The 19,067-nt window shown below is 44.2% G+C and overlaps 1 protein-coding gene across 12 annotated transcripts in view; it reads right to left on the reverse strand.

The window, feature by feature from the left end:
* Nucleotides 1-19,067, reverse strand: part of Anks1b (ankyrin repeat and sterile alpha motif domain containing 1B) — a 760,073-nt gene that overhangs the window by 41,917 nt on the left and 699,089 nt on the right. For 6 of the 12 annotated variants that reach the window (XM_026784589.1, XM_026784592.1, XM_026784591.1 and 3 more), the window contains 2 exons: nucleotides 8,625-8,753; nucleotides 6,675-6,746 (listed from right to left, as the gene is read on the reverse strand). In XM_026784589.1, the coding sequence (XP_026640390.1) occupies nucleotides 6,675-6,746; nucleotides 8,625-8,753 (201 nt within the window). Of the gene's footprint in view, nucleotides 1-6,674; nucleotides 6,747-8,624; nucleotides 8,754-14,779; nucleotides 14,855-19,067 lie in introns of all 12 variants that reach the window. The other 6 variants (XM_013350331.2, XM_013350338.2, XM_013350336.2 and 3 more) reach the window with 2 other exon arrangements.

The raw sequence follows: 19,067 nt of genomic DNA on the forward strand, positions 1-19,067 counted from the left end.
ACTAGCCTGTAGACCATGCTGGCCTCAAACTCACAGAGATCTGTCTGTCTCTGCCTCCTGAGTGCTGGGATTAAAGACGTGTGCCACCACTGCTCAGCATGTTTTGAGTTGTGAGGGAAGCAGGCTCTTTACACGCATCCTTGTATCCGACCATCACAATAAAGCAGGTGCCGCAGAGACAGGCACGGCACACCATCCCTGCTTTCAAGGGGGAGGGACAGCATGAGCCACCAGGCATTTAAATGGTGTCATGTGAGGAAGACACCAAGAAGACTCTGCGCTGTGGGGAACGCTGCAGAAAGGGCATCGGATCAGCACTCTGTGATTGGGAAATGGTGCCCGAGTCTTACAGCATGGATTAGCCGGAGAATCCGACCACTGACTTAAAAAGGTAGCACTAAGTGACTGGTGGGATTAAAGAGAAATCTTTCCCGACTCTCCGCAAGTCAGTAATATGTCTGCAGATCTGTCAGAATACAGGAAGTGAGCAGCTTGGCTACTATGAAGGAGCAATACCTTTCCTAGGCCCCAGTACCCAAGCCTCTCAGATGTCAGGCTTTTATTAAAACCTCAAAAGACAAAGCAGAAATGGCATTTTTCACCCCATAATAAGTTGTCAGCATTCAATGGCAGATTCTACTGATTCTTCATTAGACACATATGAAAAAGAAGGACATTATTTAGAGTTTGCACCCAGAGAAAAACATCTTGCAATAAATACCCGGGTACAGATGTTTCTATTAATAGCAGCTGTACAATTTCCAAGACGTGGGAGCAACCAAGAAGAAATGGTAGATACGTCGTTACCTATTTGTAGAACTCGGTTACCAGGAAGGATGAGTTCCAATGTCTACCGCGAACTTTAGTTAATACTGAACATCAGACTGGCCCTAAGTACGACAACTAAGCCACACTAACACAGGAGTTTGACAAGAGGGGGAGCTGTAAGTTCAGGAGCTATAAAGGGGGTGTACGTCAGCACGGTAATTCCTGCACCGCTTTTCTGCCAGCCTGAAACAGCTCTAACAGAGCACCTCGGGGTGGAGAAATGACTGTGGAAGGTAACGGCAGGCACAGGTCATTGTCAGTTTGTATAGATTTACAGGACGTACAGCGGCAAGGGTGAGGCCTGCTGTCAACTATGGGCCCTGGGATTTACAGTGTCAGTGCGGCCCCACCAGCTGTAACAAGTGTACCGCTTATCCACTGATCAGGAGGACGTGCACATGTTGGTTAGTGTGCGGCTGGTTTTATGTCAGCTTGACACCAGCTAGGGTCATCTGAAAGGAGGGACCCCTCAATTGAGAAAATGCCTCCATAAAAGCCGGCCATAACACATTTTCTTAGCGATTGATGGGAGACAGCACAGCCCATTGTGGGTGGTGCTATCCCTGGGGAGCTAGTACTGGATTTTTATAAGAAACCAGGCTGAACAAGCCAGTCAGCAGCATCTCTCCGTGGCCTCTCTATCATACCAGCTCTTGTCTCCAGGTTCCTGTACTGACATCCTTCAGTGATGGACCACAGTGTGGAAGTGTAAGCCAAATAAACCCTTTCCTCCCCAGCTTGCTTTCGGTCAAAATATTTCATCGTAGTAACAGTAACTAACCCTAATTACAACAGACTGATACCAGGGTAGCGACAGACCTGACCACGTTGTTTTAGGGAGCATCGTGGAAGGACTTTGGAGCTAGAAAAGCCATTGAGAATTGAGAGCTCAGTGAGCTGTTGTGCAGGAGCTCAGAAGGTAAGAACATTGAGACCAGCGCAGACAGCGGAACCCTGGTGGCTTGTGACGGTTTCAGAAGGAAGTAAAGACTCTACTGGGCCTTTGGTGTAAACAATCTGTGGTTCTTATCTGCTGGGGCTGAAGAATGGGCTGTGATTCAGAAATCAGCATCACTGAGGTGGAATCTGGGAAGGGTTTCCTGAGAGCACAGAGAAGCTGGCACCCAGTCAGGTGGTGCTGGTTTTGATGGCGTGAAAGGGTCATGGAGAGCAGCTGAGGGATACCGGGTGGCAGGGTTGGAGCCCCTGGAGAGAGCCCAGGAGGGGCCACGGGTGAAAGTGAAGCCTAGTTATAGCCGAAGACCCCACCGTTTTTGAGATGTCAGTCTCATGGGATGACCACCAAGAACATCCCCAGCAACGGAGCCAGCCTGAGTCTAGAAGAGAAGCCGTGTGTGCTACAGCGAGCAGACCCAGAGAAGTGACCCAAGCCCCTTGGAAGAGCTCAGAAGATCATGAATCTAGATAATCGGATATTGAATTGTTTACATTTTTGGAGTTCACATTGGAACTGCATCCTGATTCTTCCCCCCTTGAAGTAGGCAAGCAATTAACTATTTTTCTTAACTTTACAGGAACCCACAGTTGAGAGACTGAATTTTAAGACTTTGGATTTTAAAGAAAGTGAGTTTTTAAAGACGCTTCCAATGTGGAATGTATGTGTTGTGATGTTGATATTGATGTGTGAACTTGGGGAAGAACGAGAAAGGAAAGGTTATGACGTGTTTCTGTGACAGGTTGACAAGGGGTCAGTTAGGCTGGCTAGTTTGATGTCAACTTGACACACGCTAGAGTTATCTGAAAGGAGGGAACTTCAATTAAGAAAATAAGATCTGGCCATAAGGTATTTCCTTAATTAATGACTGACGGGGGCGGGCAGCCCATTGTGCGTAGTGCCAACCTTGGGCAGGTGTCCTGGGTTTTATAAGAAAGCAGGCTGAGCTAGCTATGATGAGCAAGGCAGTGAGTGGCCCCTGCCCCCATGAGCTCTGCATCAGCTCCTGCATCCAGGTTCCTCTTCTCCTTAAGTTCCTGCCCTGACGTCCTTCAGTGATGGACTACAGTCTGGAAGTGTAAGCCTAATAAATCCTTTTCCCCTCAACTTGCTTTTTGGTCACGGCGTTTCATCACAGCAACAGTAACCCCAACTAAAACAGTCGGGAGTATACAAGAAGCATTTGCCCCTTTCTTGCAACTTTTCTGCAAAGCCAAGCGTGCTTAAAAAACAGTCTATTAAAAATCAACTCTATTAGTTAAAAACCTCTTAAGACGATTCGGAAGAGGAAAAAAAGTTTCACCTGAGCAAACAAAGAAATTATCCCATACTGCATAATAACGCGAATTAAACTGCCATCTAACATGCTAGTTTATCACGGCAGACTTTTAACTGAAATAAAACACCGGGAACAAAATGAAAATGAACTTGAGGAGACCGTAGAGATGGATGGCTGGGTTTAGACAGACATGGAAATCAGCCAGTTGTAAATATCAAATACTCCCATGCCTCTGGGAGGGGAAACTGCTCAGATTCTCCTGATCAAGAAAGGATGCTGTGAAAGTGATGTGTGGGGGAGAAAACCAGCTTAGCCATAGGAATGTTGTTGAAAGTTTAGTTTATGTTAATGCCTTGGAGTATACCCCACGTTACTAGATATATCTGCACCCAGATGGTTTAATCTGGCCAGTGCTAACATCAGGGATTGCTTAGGGTTCCTGAAGCTATTTCTTAGGCTTATAAAGGGCCCACCATTTTAGCTGGTACAAAACTCAAGACATGCTATAACCTACTGCAAATCTAGGATGTGCTTGAACCTGGAGGTTGCTGGGGAAAGTTACTAATCTTTCATTGGCTTTTGTGCTACTAACATGTACAATGAACAACAGTAAAATGCGTTGAGCATTCCCTAATTCCATGAAGCCCCATGGACTCAAAGCCCTGATAGTTTCTGCATGTCAACATCATGGCACACATGGAAAATTTTCTGTGCAATGGGTTACAATAAAAAGGATGGTACACTATAAAATACCTCCTAGTGCTATCTTGGGGCTTTGTGTACAAGGTGCACGTGGAGCAAAATCTCATTATGCATACATAAATAATCTGAGAACTGTAAATCAGATTACTTCAGGGCCCAAGCATCTTGGATAAGGGCAGTGCCCACCTCGTGGACTAACCTATGCAGTTCTCCTGGGCTAGGAATGCAAATGCTGATGGCTCTTAGCCCTAATGAACTGACTTCAGGAGACCTCAACTTTATTTTGGGGATTATTTATCAGGATGCCTTAGGCTGGTGACAGAGTGGAGGCACATGTTAGGTGTACCAGGAGAATCACGTGCTTACACATTGCTCCCCTCTGGGGAGCTCTCAATGCAGTGAAGGTAGGAGTCACCCTAGCCATCTCTGTGAGTGAACCTCACTTAAGAAAACACTTCTCAAAAATCTAACCTTTTCATCGGGAGTTCATTTCCACTAATGTGCATACTACCGAGCAGAAAACTTTTTTTTCCCTCAATTAAAAGATTAAAGTGGGTTAAGTTTTGATCTGCAGCGCTTTAACCTAATACTATCACTGTACACTGATTTTCAAGGAGATCTGTGTCCTTAAAGTATGTCCCCTGGCAAGAACTCGATTAAACTGGGGCTTGAGGCCAGACCACCATCATGTTAAAAGCAAAGGAAACATTTGGCTGGGGGTTTAGACTGAAATGAGCTGCAGTTGAGGCATGCATCTCAACTCAGTTGGTGAAATTCCTAAGTCAGAACACAACACTCCCAGGCACTCCTAGCTTTGCAAGGGCCCCAGTGAAGGCAGGTTGCGTTACTAGATGGAGACCTGAAATTTATTCCATCAAGACGGAAAATGAGATTGTATGATATTCTAAGAAGCAATGAGGTTTCAATTCTCATGTAAATGACCCAAAATAAACACACACAGGGAGGGAACCAGAAAAATGCCCCCAAAGAACAGAGGAATGGTTTCTAAATAGGCAGGGTCCCCCCACACCCTGCCCAGGTTTCATTTTAGGCAACAGAGAAGTATTTAACTAAATTATTCTCTGTTGAGACTATTAAAATGGCTTTGCTATTGCTATCAGGAGGTAATTTCAGATCCATTCAGTTTTGAGAAACTGATTGATGCTCATATCACAACTCTGGCGTATCTTAATGATGCTGCAGGCACAAAGCAATGTGTTTGTTGACTGGAACCCCGCAGGAGCTGGACTCCGGTAATTCAGTGACTAGTGCAAAGAGATGCCAAGTTCATTTCTTAGGCTCCTGGCAATCTCTGAAATCTTCAAGATTTGATGATGGGAAACTTTTCTCTTTTCCTCATTGTTTAGTGGCGACACATTTTAGGGCAGACACGTTCTATCCAGGACACAAGATTCCCAGAATTATAAAACCAGGAAACTCCTCAAGGTGACCCAACCTGAAGTCCTTCTCTGGAGATGAAAACAGAGGCTCTGGAGTGGCAAGGGACACAGGGTCTGCAAGTTCCTGCTCTCCAGTCAGACAGACTTAAACTCTGGTCTGGGTTGTCAACTTATCCTCCGTGTGACCTCGGAAGGGTATTTAACTTCTCTAAACATTATCAGCTATCATTGTGTCCTGAATAAAGGGACTTTAAGGCAGGAAAGCAGTGAGAGATTATCAAGGATCAAAATGTGTTAGTACCATGCTCAGAGTTTGACTACGATCTCAATCATTTTGCTACCTGTTTGACCAAGATATTAAATTAGTGACTGTACACCAAGGCCTCATTCTCATGGAGATTCACATATATTGATGCCAATTAGCACCAGACACTTCATATCTGTCTCAAAACTGCTTTAGCTCAGTGCATGTTTTCCATTATCCAAGCTCCAAACTCTTCGCTCACATGAAATTAATGACGATATGCTGGCCACAAATAAAAGCTAGGGTTCTTTCTCTAAGGGTCTGAGATTGGATTCTGATGCTTTGCTGTTCTGAACAGGTCCCAAAGTCTTAATGTTTTAGTGCCAGATATTTCCATATGATCCACACGTCAGCTCTGGAGGAAGCGAGAACGAGAGTCTCAGGGGAGAAGTGAAATGTACTTTGCTTAAAACTCAGGGTTCTGAACCGGGCAGTGGTAGCACATGCCTTTAATTCCAGCACTCGGGAGGCAGAGGCAGGCAGATCTCTGTGAGTTGGAGGCCAGCCTGGTTTACAAGAGCTAGTTCCAGGATAGGCTCCAAAGCTATGGAGAAACCCTGTCTCAAAAAAGCAAAATAACAAAACAAAACCCCTCCAAAACCAGAAACCAAACCAAAGCAACAACAACAACAACCAACTCAGGGTTCTAGTGGCCACCGGTCATGGAAGTTCACGATTACACTTAGCCAGTATCTATATTGCCCTGATATGTTCCACACCACTCAGCATCAAATGCTCTTCTTATATAAAACCAAGAACAATTAAGAAGAAGCCATACAAAGTCCACTCTATCTCATACGCTCCTGGTACCTCTCTGCTTTTGATGGGTTTTGGTGTATTAGCAGACTCTCTCCAGCGAGAGTCCTCAGACTGTCAAATCGGTGCTGAAAACATTTTCTTGAAACAGACTAAAGATTACCCCCAATCCGGAGAATGATCAGCGTGTATATCTAACTTTCATCTTCTAAAAATGATCAAAAGCGAATGTAATAGGCTCTAAATTTAGCAGAGAGACAGCATCATTAACTACAGCCAGATAAACCCAAGTATAAACATCCACAGAGCCCAAACACCTTTTTATGTGACGCCAACGTGATCAAGAGACCAACTGCTGAAGGAAACGGCGGTCTGAAAGGTGGCAATTTGTGTGTTACACCCGGTACTTAGTATTTCAGCTACTAAGATGAAATGGTTTGGCAAACTCACCCGCATCTTTGCGCAGGCATCTTGGGTTGACTCTGTCCCCCTAAGCTCTTTTATCAGCATAGAACCTAAATACTAAAACACACAAAAATCAGAAGGACATATTAAAAGCCGAGTTACAAACATGAGTAATGATTTAAAAGCAAACCATGGGTAGGCCACCTGCTAGGGTTTCTTGGCTGTGAGCAGTTGAACACTTTGACGCAACTAGCATTCACGGATCCCTGTAAATGGGTGGAACACGGTAGGGTGAGCCGTGACTTCTGGGGGCTATAAATTGATCTTTATAAACGTTGCAGCGTTTTCTGAAGATGTCAACTTTCAAATCATATTTAACTGCAAAATGGAGGTATCTAAAAACGTTTTCCTTTTTTTTTTTTTTTTGTGAGGCGGCAGTGTCTGCAGGAATAAATCACACTATTCTCAGTGAAATCGCAGGGTTGTCTGCGAGAGCTGAGAGGCGAGGCTGTGTGGCCCCTGCTAGGGCTTATTTTGCAGCATAGATAATTAAGATGGGGCAGTTAGGAGGCTGAGACGCAGTTTTGGACTTTTTTTTAATTCACAGCTGTGCGCCCAGTGCTTCATCCACCTGGGAATGCTTGGCATTTGACAGGGACAGAGCTCGCTCCCTGGTGCAGAGGGACAGACGAGAAGCTGGATGGAAGCAGAGGAAAACCTCCCCAGCATGATACGCCATATTCATGCTCTGTGACTGAATCACGGGTTCCTGCTACATTCTCTCATGTCTGATGGGACAAATAAATTTAAGCAAAACTTCTTCGCTGTCTGTCCCTCTCCATTCTCCCACATTTAAAATAAAATCAATTCATTTATCAACTTTTTACATCTTCAGCTGGTTCTTTTTTTTATTTTGCCACTCTTCCATACCCTTAGAAATATTTTTACATGTATTTTAAAATAAAGGTTGCAGAAGAGGTTGGAAGACAGTGTCCTGTTCCTGTGGAGGCACCATGTAGGCACGGGCTTTTCTGTCAGTCCCGAGGACCAGGAGAGCACAGGTTCACGGAGGATGTGTAAGGCAAGGTGACCAAGGCTCAGTCTAGGCTTTAGACCTAGGGCCTTGTTCAAAAAGCTCAGAGATTTCAGGTTTGAGCTTTGGAGGAAGCCGTAAGCTACAGGAGAAGGGGACAGCACAGTGTAATATGCCCAGACTGGGAGGAGATTACCAAACTGCGTCTTCATCCTTAAGGAAAACGATCTTAAGCAACTTTTTTGTTTTTTTACATTTTTAGGAAAGTTTGCCCTAATTGAAATATTTCTTTTAAAGAGAGTCAGTTTCAAGGTTCAGCCATCTTGCCCCTACCCCAGTGTAGTCATGACAACCACCACCTGTTCCAAAGCCTACAGGACTTGCTGAACGTTGACTGTTCACACTTCCTGGGAAAGCACAGATCCCTTTCATTCCATAAAAAGGAAAAGAAAGAAAAACAAAAAACGAAACAAAACAACACAACACCAACCAACCAACCAGCTAATAAAACCAAACCAAACCAAATCCAGTCCTGGAATCCCATCTCATCGCCGAGGACAGTAGAAAGAATCTTGCATTTATAGAACATGCCAGACCCGACCTCCTGAGGTCTGCTTCATTCACACTCCCTTCCTTTGATTTTACTTATTATTTGTGGAGCTGTGGATGGAACCCAGGGCCTTGCAGATACTAGGCCAACATTCTAGTTAAAACTGGGCTTTATCACATGGCTCCCGAAATGCACTTTATACAGAGGCAGAGAACAAAACTTAACACTAACCAGACGCAAAGGGCTCCCCAAAGCTCCAATTACCCGGGCACTTTCAGGAAAAAAAGGAAGGGGAAAAAAAAACCCTTCAGAAATGGCCGTGATGGACATTCTGGTACAGTTTCAGTGACTGAAAAACTGATCAAGGGACACATCCTCTGTCTCCGCTGGGCTCAGATACTGGGTAACTTACAAAAGCTTTGTAGTCACATGACTGGAAGATGAGCTTTTCTGGATGATGCTGCCAGTACTGGACCGGAGTTGAGGCTGTGGCTTCATTTGGAGGTCGCAAGGTGATGGAAGGTTCTCCCCAGTCCCCTGTCTGGAAAGGACATTTATTTTAGAGGCAGTATATGCAGTGAGCAGGTTCATTCTCTCTAGCTAGTCTGGGTTTACCTAACACACCTGAGCTATAAATGCACAATGCATTTAGGTAATATTGCATGCATAAATATTTATTAATTTGTTTCTATATGAACTAGTTATCATTCTAATTCCTAAAGCTGAGTATAAAGAGGTCAAAATTAATCTATTTTCAGACTAAAACCCTAGGCTAACTAATTTTAAAAACAAAACATGAAAATATCTGTAAGCAATTTACCAGTTCATAATATTCTGTTACAACAGAAAAGCATGTTTGATTTTTTTTTTGAAAGACTGACTGAAAATTTCAGCTTGAATTCCCTTTGCCTTAGAATACATAGTTCAATTTCAGTTCCCAGCTATGACGTTATCGTGTAACTGTGAAAAATTTTCTGTCTGTGGAGAAAGGTTTTGCAGGTAAGACACTAAAGAAGACACTAAATTAAGAACTTACTAATGGGTGACAGCTAATTTCCCTCATCGGAACTCAACTGCATAGATGCAGTGTTTCCACGAGGGCCTTGCATGTACTGAGCTGCCTTCTGCGGCATTGCAGTGGTCCACACTCTGGAACGCAGTTCTGCTCACAGGAGCATGTGCGTGTATGTGAGACCCCTGATCCTGAAGCATGTCACATTGATGGTATGTCCTGTGATACACCCACCCACTAAGACCGACCTAAAAGAGGCCATGCCGTCATCCACTGTCACTGTGATTTGTTTGACGTGGACGAGCCTTTATATACTCCAAGCGCTATCCTGGCAGGTCTTGCGTTGGCTCTCATCTGACCTACATGTCACAGGCAGAGTCCGTTTTATTCTTTCCCATGCTAAGGTTTCTGGCTTCTCAAGATGCAATTCTTTGTTCTCAATGGACACAAGGAAAACTGGGCTATCTAAATGTCACCGCTCCTCTCTTCTAACCCAAACTTGGCTAGTCTTACAGAATTGTAAGACATTATTTTCCTCAGGTGTTAGAAGCGTATAACAGGGCCTTATGAGCTCCCAAACCAAACAAAGCTTGGCTGGGGACCACGTTCAGTTCTAGCAGAAGGGCTGACACGTTGTGGGGGCTCTGGGAGGAATTTTCAAGGAGTGTCTGTCTCCCAGATGCCCCATCTTGGAGAAAAACAGGAAGTGTGTACCTAGATCCCCAGAAAGGCTGTGGTAACCCCAAAGGCTCAGAAGCTGGCGCCTCCAGGCAAGGCTCAGACCAGCGAGCACCATGCTCTCTGTTCACTGTAGAATTCTGTTAGGTGGGACAGAGGCGGCTGCCAAGAGGTAGAAAGTGTGAGACAAGGGCTTTGCCTTCTGGACCTTTCTAACTGGCTTTGAAAAGCGGGAAGAAAAATTCGGAGTCCCGTAGAAAGGCACAGGCCTTTTCACGGCAGCGCCTGGAGCCTTTCCTTCGTGCGTGAACCCAGTCAGCGTCCTGTCCTTCCCTGGGCTTCTCATGGCAATGAGCGTCTAACGAGAACTCCTTATGCCCTTGCTCTGTTCTTAGCCACTGTCTGTGTTTTTCTTTAGTAGTTGGTTTGTCTGTGTTGACTGATTTGCCTAGTCTCTGCTATTTTTGACACATGTCATTTAAAATATATAATGGCATTTAAAACCTCAAACAGTAGTATAAACACTTATTTTTGAACTTTATGCTTTATCTCTGGGCTCAATATTGAATTTTCTCTTTATATGAGTTATTCGTAAAAGTAATAACTAATTGCAGTTAATTTCAGGATTAAGCTTTCTCTGATTTTATATTTTGACATTTTCTTTTCCTTATTTCTCAAAGTCTGTTTTTTTTTTTTAATTCTCTTTCTAGTCTTTATAAAGCTGGTTATGCATTGCCCTTAAGAACCCATATAGATGTCAACCTGACGGCCCTGTGGAACTCACTACCTGTTTTAAAGTCGAGTCTAAGAACCTTTATAACCCTGGAAACACTGCAGCCTTGAGCTCTTAGAAGGTCTCCCCCAAATCTAGCAAACGACCCTCCGGCATCCCGTTAAGCTCCTCTCCCTCCCACCCTCCCTTGAGAAAGCGACACAACACAGCAAACAGGTATCGAACACGCAGGTCACAGGTGACGCCGTTAACAGACCAACACAAGTTTGCACGCAACTCCGTGGAATGATACAAAAGGAAGATTTGGGTGACATCAAAAGATCCTTTGGACCAGTGTCTGCTGACGTGACAACCAGCCAAGCAACAGATTTTCCAACCCTACTGTAGCTAGCTGAGGTAACCCTTGGTGGAGTGTGACAGGCGGGGGCTGGGGGTTCTGCAGGCTGTCGGGGAAGGTCTGGGACTGGGGCTGGCCAGGAGTGGGTGCCGTAAAGCAGGGAAGTGGGGGTGTCTCACAGGTTAGTGCATTAGGCATGCAGATGATGGACAGGTTCATCCTCGCACTGTTGATTAGACCACACGCCTACACCTGAACGTGGCTCTGTAGATTTAATGCAGAGCTGCAAGCCGAACGCGGACGCAAATGTTTACGTCATCCTTAGAAATTGTAGCAGCCATTTTGGGCGTAACAAACCGAGGCACGCGCTCCTCCGTAATCATCAAAGATCGCTTGTTCAGCCACCGTCTGACGAAATGAGGGGCGCTGCCATCAACTGCTCTCCTGTGGCTCCATTTGGTCCAAAAGTCACAGAGCATCTGCTTTGAGTCCAGAGTGATCCAATAGGGCCTCCCAAGAAGCTATAGGGGAGATAATTCTAGGGGAGGGAAATATAATCTCTGCTTTATTTTCCTCGGAGTCTTGAAATGTTGCTCCAGTCCAAATAGTTTAAAATTCCTCACAGGCAATGCATTGACCTTTCTGGAAACAGACTCCAAATTTCGTCATGCTTAGTGCTAGTTCCAGAAACGTATTTTCAGAAAGAAAAGTGTTCTTTGGATTGGATTTATAACTAAAGAATTTTTTTTCCTGGAAATTCAACTTCCTCTCTCTCTTAAAAACATAAACAAAAAACCCCTCCAATCTATGACTATTTAGATGAATCAAAGTGCTGATGCTCGGTGCCTTTTTTTTTTTTTTAAAGAGTTTATGTGAAAGGAAGAACTCCAAAAAGGCTTAGTCTGCTAGCAAAAGATAGGAATGACCTTGACCTTGGGCTGGGATTCAGCTGTGCTAGTTGACTGCCAGGAAAAAGACAAAAGAGTTCAGAGAACAAGGGTGCCTTAGGTCTCAACCCAAGGTAGAATTAAAACAGGAATGAACCTTGGAGGAGCTGGCCTGGGTAGTTAGTATATGTAACAACAGAAAATAATGAAAGATAAATGACTTTTGCCTACATAATTTTGAAATTATATAAAACAATTTCAACTTAGCTCTTGAAGAGCAAGCTACACATTCGTACACACATACAATACCTGTATTTCTTCATGCAATTGCTTTAGATTAAATCCATTAATTTTCCAGTTTAAAATTCTTATTAAAAATTAATAAAAATCAAACAGAACTAAGAGAAGTCTTTTGCCTCAAATAATGCTTCAAATAAAAAAAAACCCCTCTGTAATGAGGACTAGTCTAAGCTTGGAAACAATGGTGCAACAACAGTTAATTAGAATAAAAATGATGACAATTTTGGTGGAGACTCTTGTCTTATTTAAAACTGTTTCTGACACAGCGATCTTAGAGGATTTTTCAAGTAATTACAGAAGACACTGAGTTGAATAGCTCTTAACAAATGTCTTCAGGCTCTTTCTTTAGCGCTCAGAATACTTAGAGAAAACTCTTTAGATTAATAACCGTTAATATGCTAAGAATTTGGTCATGGCTTAAAACTTCATTTATTTGGTATTTATTCTATGTTTTTATGTATGTATTATATGTGTATATCTTAAGGCTTTTTTGTTTCGTTTTTAAATAAATACACTGGAGGACATTCATTTAACAGGAGACACTATACATTACTAATTAGCATTTCAAGAATTCAACCTTCTAATATTATGGAAAAATATAATTTGATATTAAAGTTTTAAACGGAGCAGTTTCTCTCCAACAGGGATCCACCAACCACCAACCATTACTTCATACTCTGGATGAGCGGGAAGGACTTAGAACTAGGCCACATAAAAAATAATGCAATTAAATTAAACTTTATTTTATACCACTAGCTGAGAAATATAATACCACTAATTGAACTTTGTTATATAAAACTCACGGATGCCTCTTGGTAGATTTTTATTAGATCAATGACTCAAATGCTTTTGACCTCTGGCATTTTATAAGGTAGCACCAACTGAAATAGAGGGAAAGTTCCAGCTTGTGCGTTCTACGCAGCAAACACGGACAGGGCACATAGGAAGTGTTTTCTTTATTTTTAATTTTCTTCTAAAGAAAAGCTTTCCCAGAGATATCAGCAAACAATTAAAGCCTTGATTATGACTTAGCTTTCAAACATTATAGAGAGGTAGGATATTTTCTAAGCCTTGTATAATTCTTTTTTTAAAAAAAATTTTAAATGGAGACTTAATTGATTTTTTTTTTAAAGAGAAGCTTTTAGATCTCTTCTGCTGGGAGCTACTCCCACCTACCTGCTTATAAATTTAGATCTGAATATTAACAAACATTATTCTCTATTTCTTCAGCACACCTCATGAACAGCTAACGGGATTTGAGGTGACAATTGCTACTCTGAGGTTTCACTTTCTGTAATTCTGATGCTCTTCAGAGCAGGGCCACCCAATCACACGGAAGCAATTATATTTACCTCCCACAGCTACTAAGGGTTTCTAGAGTGCCACACAGAGCTCCATGCTTGGGATCTCTCTCTCTCTCTCTCTCTCTCACACACACACACACACACACACGTATTTGGACGTGATCGTAAGGGAGGGTCTCCTACCAACATTCACACATGGGAGAGCCAAGGGCTGCAGCAGGTGTCTGGAAAAGTGTCCAAGAACTAGCAGCACTACGTGGTCATGCAGCTGTTTGTTGCCGAACGTGCTCGATGGAGGAGGAGCAGGGATGGTCACGTCTGAACACTTCAAATCTGATGTTAGCGCTATGCACTTGGGAGGGGGACTCTGGGTCACGGAACACCAGGGCAGGCAGTGTGCAGACATCAGGGTCCTCAAGAGCCAGAAGTCCCATGCACGGGAGGATGGATGTACCTAACGCAGCGCCCCCAGAGAAGCCTTTCACATGCCACCCCAAGAATTTCCAGTGATTCTCAACCAAGTGTCTCGAGCTCCCAGACCACAGACTAGCCAATGGGGAAGGTTTCAGCGGCCGTGGAAATAGAATTGTAATTTAAAATATAAATGTAAAATCTATGCCAGAATGTTTTCGTTTCAAGTGATTTTTTTTTCTGAAGTATACAAATGTGAAACATGACTATTCAAATATTAAGCAGCTCAGAATAAAATGGGTCACAATTTCATATGCATTCCAAAGATCAAATCAATACTGCCAAACGGGAAAAGGCTGAGGGAAAAGGCTGAGAACCACCGTATTGCTCTGAGAATGCCTCTCCTCCTCCCGGGCTCTTCTCCCCCCAACATCAGCTGCAGGGAATCTCATGCAAGTCAAGTATTTCTCACAAATAAAGTGCATGGACCCTCAGAGTCACTGGACACAAAGTACAAAATAGCTGTGGACATGAAGTACGAAAGGGGAAGAATGAGGCAGGCGGATATATACATGTCTTCTAAGATACCAATTTACCCTTTGCCTTTTCCCTGTAAAAGCAAGGTAAGACAGACACCCAGGATGAAAGCCAAAGCTCACACAGGACAGGTTTTAATCGTGGATTACCAAACCAAGACTGCTTCTCATTTTAGGACAGTGTTTTCACGCCAACCAGTCACAAAGCACAGCAAATGGAGGGTCATAGACAAAGCATTTCAGAAGCCACCAGACAGTACAAATTTTCCGCCTTGCCGGGACGCAGTACCTTGGGCTTAGTGACACAAGACCGCAACACGGCACACAGTGCGAGTTGAGAAAGAGAAACATAATCATTTGTGGCCTTACATTATGGACCTGATGGATTGCTGAGAAAGGAAATCCAGCGTTCTGATTCGTCCATATTTCACAGACAGATGACTGCTGGTATAAACAGAAAACTATCTTATCTTGTCAATATTTAAAACATGGCCGCTACCCACGTATATCCAAGAAGGGAAGCAGAACAGCAGAATACACACATTACATTTCTTTAAAAAAAAAAAAATAAAAGAAAAGAATGCTTGGGGCATTCAAGGTTTAATAATTAACTTCCAAGTCATTCATTTTGCTTAAAAGTATGTTGGGTTGACTGGGAGAGGGGTGGGAGCAGGGGGCGAGACCATTTACGCATTAGTGCTGTATCAAGGGAAATTACCAATAAATTCACACCTCAGAAAAAGCAAACTATTTTTACTTTTGCCATAAAGAAAAAGCAGCATCCTTTCCCTCTTCATAGTGTTATTTTCAGAAAGTAATTATTTCATTGGATTCAAGACAGATGGGTAAGGAAATCTTTAAAAATCAGTTAAACATCTGGATTTTCTTATCCTCAATGGTCAAAAATAAACAGTAAATGGCTACCAGCGGTCTCTAGGGCAGGGCCCTGGGGCTGAGGAACCACAGGTGCTAGATCCCCTGTAGCAGAGGGTGTACTGGAAGACCCCGCCCGGTTGAAGGGGAGGGACCAGGGCTAGGGAATCTCAGCAGCCATTTAGGGGTGCAGTGAGCCAGCATCTTCTTAACTGGGCTCTCCACTATCTGAGCAGGAATCTAAAACTGTAGTGTGTGCTCAGAATCAAATGCTCCACCAACCCACACCCCCTCCCGGGTGCTGTGGCAGAGACTTCCATATAACCTGTGGTGCTCGTGGCCCGACTGTTTCAGAGTCCTTCCTGTGAATGTTGTCACCATGAGACACACTGTAATAAATAGGCTATGTGATCCTTGGACTTGGGAGGTCAAGGCAGGAGGTTTGCTCAGCTACAGAGGGAAACTGTCAAAAACCAGAGTCCTCCTCCCCCCCCAAATAAAACCCAAAAACACTGAAACTGAATAATAGGATATGGTCTGAAGTCACTTAGCAAGTCCCATGTGTGGAGTGGACAAAGATCAGTGCAGGGAGGGACACATACACCCACAATACGTCTCTGAAACCCACCGAGGGGAAGTTTCGGCCATTAACAAACTATGGGGGCCAGCTCGTCTGTCCGGATTAAGTTTCCTCCTCTCCCACCATCGCAGAGACAGACATCAGCATCTCTCTCGTTAAGATGCTTCCCCACCGCACCGTGCCTTTGCTTTTGGTCCTCTGCCGTCTGCCCAGTGTGCTGGAGGCACAGTGCAGATGCCTGGTACTCTGTAAGGGAGCTACATCCCTGGGGTCTGGCCATCTCTCCCATTTATTGCTCCCACTTGAAGCTTCAAGCCGTTTTCTCTACCAAGAGGATCGTCTTCCTGTTTCCCAAAAATTCATTCTCCAGCAAGTCAAGTCTTGGGGCTATTAGCCCTACCTTCCCTATCCCTAATAGCTTCTTTCTGATTTAAAAGTATGGTGTCCCTCAGTCTCTCTGAAGGATCGGTTCCAGGGCATAACCTACCCACACCTCCTGCACACTGGAAAGAACGTAACACATGGGTGTATACTCTACTGTCTCGGGAAAAATGACAAAGTCATGCAGCATGTTCAGTACTTTTGATCTGCTGTTAGTTGCGTCTACGGAGGGCCACCTGTACAGACTCCAGGCTTAGTTGGATTACTGTCTTTACTGGCACTAAATGTATTCATAGGATGCCTTCAACCCAGTGAACCTTCTCACCCACATCATGAGTAAATTCTGCCATGTGAGTCAAAGCTTCTAGCTCTTGTATGGACTAGGAGCTAACATGCCACCAGTCACCGAGAGGACTTCAACATCCAGAGAGACCAAGTGACTGGCCGGGGCCCCACGGAGTTGGCATATATACTAACTTCTGGGAACTTGTGTGGGACTTCACCAGAAGGCAGAGGGCCCTCTGAGAGGGGCTTGGATTTCTGAGCCGCAGGCAAATACCTGGAAATGGGGCTGCTCCCCCGGACAGTCTCAACTCCATAGTTACCAAAACACGTAAAAGTTTCATTCCCTTTTCACCCTTAGTTTTTAATGGACCAGACTCTCACAGGTAGGTACGAGACCACTTAGTATTCTAGGTAGGTAGCATAGCTTCCTGGTCACTTTCAGTCATGAAGTGACTGGAAGATAGAAAAGATGTAATATACTATCTCGTTGCTGATTCTAACTTTTCCCTCCTCAGGATGGGCCAGGTTTGGGATGTAGGACACCAGAGGTAGTGAGTGAGTAGGGCTGAACTCTATCTTCTTCTAGGAGGAAGGGGTGGGTGGTGTGCTCTCTCTTGGCATGTCTTCTCTGTGTTTCCTTCAGAGGAGGACTTGGGGAAAAGACACGGTCTTTCTCTTGTGAGCTGATTGCGTCCGATAGTTGGTGCTACTGTTCAGTACACACTAGTATGGCGTGCAGGGGTGGGCTCACCACTCTGCTTTCTCGCTGCACACCCATGCCACTCACATGGCATGCACACATCCTGGCCGGATAGAACAGAAGGCAGACTTTTGGACTGTTCATGGTCTTTGCCAGGACATACCTGTCTGTCCCTCTGAGGCGCAGCAGGTGCTATGCGCATCCAAATCTATCTTGGGTAAAGATGCCCCTATGCGTGTCCCCTGAGCCCCTTTCCAGCCCTATGATGGGAAAGCACAAGGGCAGACTGCCCTGTATTCCATGGGGATGGAGGAAAAGCCTCAACCCTTTTTCGGGGACTCCGTTCTCTGCCTGTCCCCAGCGCTGAGCCTTCTGCCTGGGGACAAGGCCCTGACATTGGCAGGACAGGCTCACTGATTTTGGAAAACCCTGAGAAGGTGTGAGCCTCTTGCTTCAGCAGCTTCTCTCTAGGATGTCCAGTGTTTAGTTTCTGCAGGGTAATGTCCTCTTAGTGTGCTGTTATATGGCGGTATCTTCTGATCATAATACTACCAGAGCTAAGCAATGTCGAGAGTGCCTGACGCAACTCGTATTTGACAATGTATTCTCTCTGCTCACATATTCTGAAGACTTCATGCGTGATTCTGCCCATTGTAGCTGCTACAATAGCTAGTTTCTGTGGATAAGGAGTCTTGGGTGCACAAGGAGTAAAAACATCAAGATTCCCAATACCTGTGTGAGTCGTTGTAAATGGTGACAAGTCTGATTTTTAAAAGACATCTTAAACGAAGGGAAGTTAATTAGCTATCTTAGTTAGGAAGATTTTATTTTTTTCAAGTAGACACATTCCAGAGAGCCCAGTTGTTCTGCTGGCAGTAAATAATTTGCCAGATCTACTTGCCCTCAAGGTCAGGCAGGTGAGCTGTAACAGATGACTTCCTAATATGAGATGGCCCTTCTCCTAGACAGGACCACGAGGCTAAACACAGGTGAAGCCTTCAGTATGGACACTCACTCTATCTATGAAGATACAATTGCAGCACACAACACGTGCTGGGATTTCAAAGCTTTAAGAGAGAGAAGAAAGTACCAAGCACATCATTTTGTCTAGGATGGGAGGTGTTCTAAAAAACTGATGACTTAAAGTCATCTTTTTTTCAATAATTTAAATTATGTGTTTAATATATTATGTGGGTTTATGCACATGAGCTCAGTGCCCTCAAAGGCCAGAAGAGAGGATTAAATTCCCTGGAGCTGGCGTCACAGGCACTTGTCATGGGTCCCCTGCCAGAGCAGTACACGCTCCTAACCATCCCCCAGCCCCTAAAGCTAAGTTTTAATGAACCTTTAGAATATCTTCATCTGCAAAAGACAGTTCTTGGCTTACTTGTTTTATCAGGCCAACTCAACACCCACTCTCTATGAGAGAGGGATTTTTTTCCCCCACAGCTAACTTTTCAGAGGCCCAGAACACAGGAGGTATTCAGATGTATGTATGGAATCCATGAGGAGCTTTTGGTAAATGGTACTGTATTGCAGAGAGAGTCAGCACTGTTATTCATTGGTCTATTTCATTATTGCCATTCGTACCACTAGTAAACCAATCCACTACCAACACACTTCCCGTAAGACGTTTCAGAGATTAACCTTACAGAGTTCTAAGAAGAAGAAGAAAAAAAGAAGAGGAAGGGGAGGAGGAGGAAGAAGAGGAAAGGGAAGAAGAAAGAATATGAAGAAGAGGAGGAGGAGAAGAAGAGGAGGAGGAGAAGGAGGAATAGTAGCAGTAGGAGGAGGAGGAGTAGAAGGAGGAAGGAGGAGGAGGAGGAGGAGGAGGAGGA

Source organism: Microtus ochrogaster, chromosome 24, assembly GCF_000317375.1.
Source record: "Microtus ochrogaster isolate Prairie Vole_2 chromosome 24, MicOch1.0, whole genome shotgun sequence".
In the NCBI taxonomy this organism is placed as follows: domain Eukaryota; kingdom Metazoa; phylum Chordata; class Mammalia; order Rodentia; family Cricetidae; genus Microtus; species Microtus ochrogaster.